Source organism: Penaeus chinensis, chromosome 24 (genome assembly GCF_019202785.1).
Source record: "Penaeus chinensis breed Huanghai No. 1 chromosome 24, ASM1920278v2, whole genome shotgun sequence".
In the NCBI taxonomy this organism is placed as follows: Eukaryota; Metazoa; Arthropoda; class Malacostraca; order Decapoda; family Penaeidae; genus Penaeus; species Penaeus chinensis.
This window is the reverse complement of record NC_061842.1, coordinates 4,542,998-4,550,497: the sequence shown is the minus strand read 5'-3', so window position 1 is coordinate 4,550,497 and position 7,500 is coordinate 4,542,998. Positions and strand designations below refer to the sequence as shown.

Genomic DNA, 7,500 nt, shown 5'->3' with positions numbered 1-7,500 from the left:
GGAGAAGCGAGAGGGCACGGGGTTAGAGGAGAAGGGAGGAGAGTAGAGGGCGACAGGGAGGAGGCATGGGAAGAGGGACGAGTGGGTAGGGTGGAGGCGAGGGGGTGCGGTGCGAGGGGAGAGGGAGGGCGGGGAGGCCCTGGGTGAGAGAGGGGGAGAAGGAGGATGCATGGAGCGTCTGAGAAAATCGCTCGCGGCTCCGATTCAGTTGCGATCGCTAATTCCCAGAGCTTTTCGCTCGGCCTGATGAGCTTTGGATTGTCGGACGGATTAGTGCAGTGTCCCATTCTATTTGTGTATTATTTCCCATCGTATTGATTGATGGCAGAGAAATGGTGTCCGGTTTGAGGGCAGCTGAGGCGGCCGGTCGCTCTCCCCGTTGTGAATGAGTCGTGAATGAGAGATGCAATAAACGCGTTTTTTTCTGGTTCATCTCACTGCCTATTGATTTTTTTCCTCGGTTCTCTTTTTAATAAAAGCTTTTTGTCAATAGTGAATAGAGTGTATTGATTACTGAGAAGAATCGGGACAGAGAAAGCCATATGCCCCACGAGCGTACAAACTTGTACTTATATTTTTTTCTTCTTCTTTTTGATTGCCATTTGTTCTACTTTTTAGTGTTCTTATAGCTGCGTGTTCTGTTTACCCACGTTTCCCCTGAAAGACTTAGTGCAGCGGAGTCCTTTGAAGCTGAGTCATAGGGGCCGTTTTCCCGAAAGGAAGACCTCCTAGGATTAAGAGGATGAGCAGCAGGATGCTATGGTCGAGCGGCTGATGCTATGGCTGGAAATACACACAGATGGGCCACATTTAGCGCTGCGGTTCGCGGTTCTACGGTGAACCACTACACACGTCGACGGTATTTTTAGCCGTACGACCCCTGTTTGTCACGGCGTTTTACTATGTTTACACTTTTGCGGGAGAATGACTCTGTTTTACGGCATTCACCCGCAATGACTGGTCTCTTGGTATTATGCAGATGACTTATTTACATAGCAAGACCAGAGCCTTAGTTGTCTTGTCTGAAACGTGTTTTATACTCTCGAAGAATGCTTTTTTTTTGGTAAAGAAAGCTATGTATTGTTACTTGTGGTAGCTTGTTGAAATGGCTGTGCAGAAGTTAGTTTCCATTTCGTCATGCATTGTGGTTCCCCGCGGACGCTGCATTGTACAGGGACGCAGACGGTTTCGTCATCGTTGTTGTTGCAGCTTGGTGTTGCATGGTCGAATTAAAGCCTCCTCTTTTTCGCTGTCGCTATACTCATCACAACCCCCATTGATCGCCAACCCCGACTCCATCTCTATCATCACAAAGGCGATGAGTAAACAGGCGGATCCAACGAGTCATAGGGCTCTCTTATACACTTCCTACCGGACTGTGACATGGTAGGGGGTTCTGGAACAAGCTAATGTTATTTTAGATGCTTTTATACCTAATGGGCTTCTATATGCTGGAGCGATGCGCCGATAATTTGATAGCCTGTGTTGCTACAGGATGCGACACACGCGGAAGCCAGGTTCTCCTGCGTGGGTGACACTCGGAGATTATGTCCAAGGATGTTTAGGTATTCATAGCTGATTGTCAGTAGTTCCCTGTTAGATAGAATTGATTTATTAAATAGTATTGTATTTGCAGGTCTTATTGGTTCGTTTCCAGTGTATATGTAGAAAACGACCGGATACGCATACACACTTACACTTGCACACACACACACACACACACACACACACACACACACACACACACACACACACACACACACACACACACACACACACACACACACACGCTCACACACGCACCCACCCCTCCCCCCCACACACAAATACGTATGTTCCGTCTGCTATGTCGGAGGCCTTGTTCGTTTTCCTTCCTTCAGTGACCAGTGTTCATAAGACAAGATCCCAGTCATGCCAAACATTCCTACGAACGCCTTCCATGCCAGCGTTATCGGTTCAACGCGCCTTCCACTCAAGTGTCACGTGTCACCTGTCACCGCTTCTTCACCTTGACAGTGTGTGTTGTACTGTATACTCGTATCAGAAGCTGCTGCCGAACTTCAGTGTCCGTGTTTTTTTTTTTATTTACAAAAATTAGGGCATTCTTTCTTGTGACCACAGATAAAGCATGGCTGTATGCCTTCTATTCCTTCAATTGTAACCTTTATTGGAGTAATTAAAAGCCGATAAGCTGTTAATTTACGATTTATAACCGTCGCTAATTGCACGGACTTCTTTTATTTTGGATCTTCGTTGGACATTGGATTAAGCGTGAATTAGTTTATTTTCAGATTGCAATGGCTTGTAATCACTTTCAGCAAGTGTAGCTGCCAGTCCTAATCTTCATCACTCACCACAAGTGTCAGTCTCTCTGTCAATCACGATAACTATCGCATTTAAATAATTTCAAGTGTTATTAACAAACCTTCTATTAAAGCTCGCTTTTATAACACAGTGTTAGGTGTTTCTTTGCGAATGATGATTGAAATGATGGTCATTATATTCATAAAAATAGTTTGTTCTATTCTAATGTTGCTACACTGTTACTGTTACATAGACTAATGACAATACTGCCACTGCTTTTTTCTAATACTAACACTAAACCTACTATTATTACTACTAGTATTCTGCCAGTTCATGGTAACAATAGCAGGAACAGCTGTCATTACTGTTACTACTACTATATACCTACTACTTCTGAAACTACAAACAGTATCATAACGATACTAACCTATGATTACGATAATAGAATAATAATAGTAGCAATTCTATAAATAAACCATGACCTTTTCAAACGCTGTCTTTTATTGTCTGGTCATTTGGCAGTGTCCTTGTAACAGGTATGTAGGGTGGAGACCGAGGCATCGAGTGGACCCTACTCTAGCACATACTTTGGGGATGACTGGTTCTCTTATGGTCAAACGGCGGAACTGACTTTCTTTGGTGTTTTTTTGTTTTGTTTTTTGCTGTGATATTTGCGTGTCTAATTATTATTATTATTATTATGCTGTTATCTTTGCGTCTTCCTTATACTTCCTTTTATATCTCCTCCTCCTCCTCCTCCTCCTCCTCCTCCTCCTTCTCCTTCTCCTCCTCCTCCGTTTCCTTCTCCTTCTCCTTCTCCTTCTCCTTTTCCTTCTTCTTCTCCTTCTCCTTCTCCTTCTCCTCCTCTCCTCCTTCTCCTCCTCCTCCTCCTCCTCCTCCTCCTCTTCCTCTTCCTCTTCCTCTTCCTCCTCCTCCTCCTCCTCCTCCTCCTCCTCCTCTTCCTCTTTCTCCTTTCTCCCTCCTCTTGCCCTGTTCCTCCTCGTTTTCCTTCCTCCGCCATTTATCTCTCCCCATCCTCCTCCTCCCCCCTCCTACTTCCCTGCAACCTCTTCCTCCCTCTTCCCTCCTCCTCATCTCCCCCCTTTCTCCTCCTCTTCTTCTTCCCTCCTCCTCCTTCTCCATCACCGCTTTCTCCTCCACCTCCTCCTTCTCTATCACCGCTTTCTCCTCCACCTCCTCCCCTTTAGCTCTCCCCCCTCTAATTTCCCCTCCTTCTCCTCCAGCTCCTCCTCCCTTTATCTCTCCCCATCCCCCCCTTCCCACCTCTTACACCTCCCCTTCCCCCTCCCCCCTCCCCCGCCCCCGCCCCTCATGTAATAGCCCGTGCGTGGCCGGCGGTTGGTATGCAGGCACACACCTCCAGCGGCCAAGATCAACTCTAATTCCTCTCTAATCATTTCTAATTCTTCCACGCATGTTGTCATCGGTTCGGCCAACATCACTGCCCCCCCTCCGGGTTGTCAGCTTTTCCAACACCTCTGCCAACCCTGATATTATTGGCATTTCCACTGGCATCATCTCAGACGCCGTAATAACAGTAATACTAGTCGTGTTTGTGTTCTCTCTTTCTTTTCCTATTTCTGTTTTATTGTCATTTTTCGATCTCGGTCTTCTCTCTTGCTTTTCCACTTCTTTTCTTCATTTCACTCTCCCTCTCCTCCTCTTCCTACTTTCTTCTGCACTATCGTCATCTTCCTACGTTTCCAACTACCCCCCCCCCCCTTCCTCCCTCCCTCGTTCCTCCTCCTTCTCCTCGTCCTCCTCCTCTTCTACCTCCTCCCTCCGACCCCTCCCTCCAAGCCCGCACCCCACCTCCCAATACCCCCACGGAGGGAGGGGGAGAGGGTAGAGAAGATGGGGGATGGGGGGAAGGGCGTGAGTGTGTGTCTGATGCCCCAGCCAGCCAGGCAGTTGTGGTCTACCCAGTGGTCTGAGCGCAAGGATCTGTACAGCCCCGTTGGAGACCGAGGAGCGTTACATCCACCCCTATGTACTGTGTGGTCCGTGATCCTTGTGCTGTTAGTGCGGTCATGGTGGGGTTAGTGTAGTGGTTGTAGTGGCGTAGTGGTTGTAGTGGGTGTAGTGACGAAGCATAGCGTTGTGTGTAGCCTTTGGTTTTGGCCGAGCTTTTCGGTTATCGGCGGAGGCACTTGGTGGACCGGGGTCGACGCCGATAGACTGTGATTGGACTGAATTCAAACTCGTCTGATTGATTTCGTGTTTTCTTTTAATATTTTTTATCGTTTCTTTGAGTTGACGGTTTTGGTTATGATTTTATGCTTTCTTTTTATTTTATTTTTCGCGTTTTAACAGAACGCATGACGCTGAGAAACCATATTCACAAAGTGTGGCCAAAACGCATGCAAGATGAACCATTGTTGCAATAGACAGCGCTAGCTAACAAGCTCAAGGCAACATAATGCAATCTGTTACAGTGTGAGGAAGTGGCCAGTGGTTGGCAAGGGCATCGTGCCTCTTGCAGCTGTTTGATTCTCTTTGCGACTGAATGATGCTACTAAAACACAAGTCTTAGTGTGCGCAGTCCGTCTGTCGGAGTGCGTGGGCGTGAAATACTTGCGACTTTGACCAGGGACTTTGCTCGAATGTGAATGGGTGGTAGTCGTAGTCATAGTAACAGTTGTAAATCCGACGGGGGAAAGCAATTTTGATAAAATGATTAGAGGTAAAAGTGATAGATATAGTAATAGTAATAATAGTAAGATAACGACAAAAATGGCACGGTAGATAGAAACCAGAAATATAAATAGCCTCGGAACGATTAAAACATTAATAGGAAATACACCATATAACGGCATAGAAAATCAAAAATACATACCAGCGAACCAAAGATCCAAAGGGTACAGGGTAAATGACACTTGAGAACGATTTCGACCGGTTGAGCGGCGCCCGTATGTTGTATCCCCGGGCTGAAGCGCAATATGTGGGATACAGGAACACGTGTCCAGGGTATAGTCGCCTCGCTGATACCATCTTCGTGGGAATGTTACCAATGCTAGTGAAGACACGTCACTGGCTGTTCCCTCTCGCAAATGACTCCGTGTTACGCTTAGATGGGGTGTGTGTTGTGTGTGTTTTTATGGGGTTCGTGTCTGTTAGTGTGTTTGTACCTTCTTTCTTTCTGTGTTTTTTTTTTTTTTATGTTGTTGTTAATGTGTGTGTGTGTGTATAAGCGCGCGGGTGTGTGTGTGTGTGTGTGTGTGTGTGTGTGTGCGTGTGTGTGCGTGTGTGCGTGTGTGTGTGTGTGTGTGTGTGTGTGTGTGTGTGTGTGTGTGTGTGTGTGTTTGTGTGAGTATGTACAATTGTACGTACGTGTGTTTTACGTCTCCAGTTTTATTTCGTCATTGAATTTTGATACCCATTCCTTTGCTTCTTTACTTCTCCCTCGATCAGGACCCCCCGCCCGCTCGGTCGCATTTACTATCTCGCCCAAAGACTTATCTGATTGCTCGTTGACCTTCTTCGTCGTTAAGTTTCCTTGTTGCTTCGTGCTTGTTCCCCTCTTTCTTCTCCCCTTCGCTTTGTCTCTCTTTTGGATTGTACATGTGACTGTCAGCCTTTCGGTTTTTGTCTCTTTATATCGTCTGTGTATTTTTGTGTAAGTCTGTTTGTCTCTTCTCTCTCTCTCTCTCTCTCTCTCTCTCTCTCTCTCTCTCTCTCTCTCTCTCTCTCTCTCTCTCTCTCTCTCTCTCTCTCTCTCTCTCTTCCTCCCTCCCTCCCACCATCCCTCCCTCTCTCCCTCCCTCCCCCCTCCCTCCCCCTCCCTCTCTCCTACCCTCTCCCTCTCTATCCCTCCCTCCCTCCCTCTCCCTCTCTCTCCCTCCCATTCTTTCTCTTACTCGTGTTTCTCTTTCTTCTCTCGGGGAGATGACGCGATACCGAGAGTTGGGTTACTGGGTCATCATCGTTTTTTGTCCTGTTTATTATGTGCATTTTCAGAATTCTTCTCTCTTCCTCTTCTTTTTCTCTCTCTATTTTTGTTTTCTTTTTTAATGTCTATCTGTCTCTGTCATTTTCACTCTTGTTTTTATGCCATTCTGTCTAGTTTTATTTATTCATTATGTTTGGGTATTTTTTTTTCTTCTTTTGTTTGTTTGTTTGTTTTATATGGTATGTCCTTTATGTTGTGTTTATTCATTTATTTTGTTTTATTTATCTAACTTATGTATAATTTTCTTCCTTCTTTTATTTTCTTTTTTTAATTTTCTTCTATCCTCACGTTTTGTTTATGCTGCTCTTTTTGTTTATTTTCCGTTGCTCTCTTATCTCTTTTGTTTTCTTCCTCTTTCTCCTTTTTCCTCTTTTTATTGTGAGAAATAGAGAACAGGGGAGAGTGAAGATAAAGAGAGAAGGAATGAGGGAAGTAAGAAAGAGGAATTGAAGGAAAGAAGTGAGGAAAGAAAAAGAGAGTGAGGGGATAAAGAAAGGGAGGAGAAAGGAATACAACAATGGCAAGGGAGAAGAAGAAGAAGAAAAAAAAAGTAGAAGAAGAAAAAAGAAAAAGAAAATAGCAGCAACAACAGTAGTAGTAATAGTAAAAGAAGTAGCAATAGTAGTGATAGTGGTGGTAGTAATAGTAGTAGTAGTAAGAAGAAGAGAAAACGAAGACGAAAACGAAGACGAAGACGGAGACGGAGACGGAGACGGAGACGAACAGGAACACGAACACGAAGAAGAAGGAGAAGGATAATAATGATGATGAGGAGAAGGAGAATAATAATAAAAATAATAATAATAATAATAATAATAATAATGATAATAATAATAATAATAATAATAATAAGAAGAAGAAGAAGAAGAAGAAGAAGAAGAAGAAGAAGAAGAAGAAGAAGAAGAAGAAGAAGGAGGAGAAGAAGAAAAAGAAGAAAAAGAAAGAGAAGAAGAAAAAGAAGAAGATAACAAAAGAAGATAAACCAGAGCAAAAAGCGCAAATAAACTCGAGAGAGAAAAGAAAACACGGATGGAAATAAGAAGAAGGAGGAGGAGAAGGAGTAGTTGCGTTTTGCAAGCAATGCGGGGGACCAGGAGGAGGGGGAGGGGAGGGGGGGAGGGGGAGGGGGAGGGGAGTGGGCAGCAGGCATTTCCGAGATACCTGTTCCTAGTACTACAAAAACTTGGCCCAGCCTTTTCCCTTTATTATTTTGCTTTAGTTGTGTA

The 7,500-nt window shown here is 44.8% G+C and overlaps 1 protein-coding gene across 11 annotated transcripts in view; it reads left to right on the top strand.

Annotated features, from left to right (window-relative positions):
* Nucleotides 1–7,500, top strand: part of LOC125037784 (cyclin-dependent kinase 14-like) — a 328,883-nt gene that overhangs the window by 82,479 nt on the left and 238,904 nt on the right. For 8 of the 11 annotated variants that reach the window (XM_047631002.1, XM_047630997.1, XM_047630994.1 and 5 more), the window contains exon 1: nt 4,244–4,363. The exons of the other annotated variants lie outside the window; for them this stretch is intronic. In XM_047631002.1, the coding sequence (XP_047486958.1) occupies nt 4,314–4,363 (50 nt within the window). In that variant the 5' untranslated portion in view covers nt 4,244–4,313. Of the gene's footprint in view, nt 1–4,243; nt 4,364–7,500 lie in introns of those variants that run through there. 11 annotated transcript variants of the gene reach the window in all.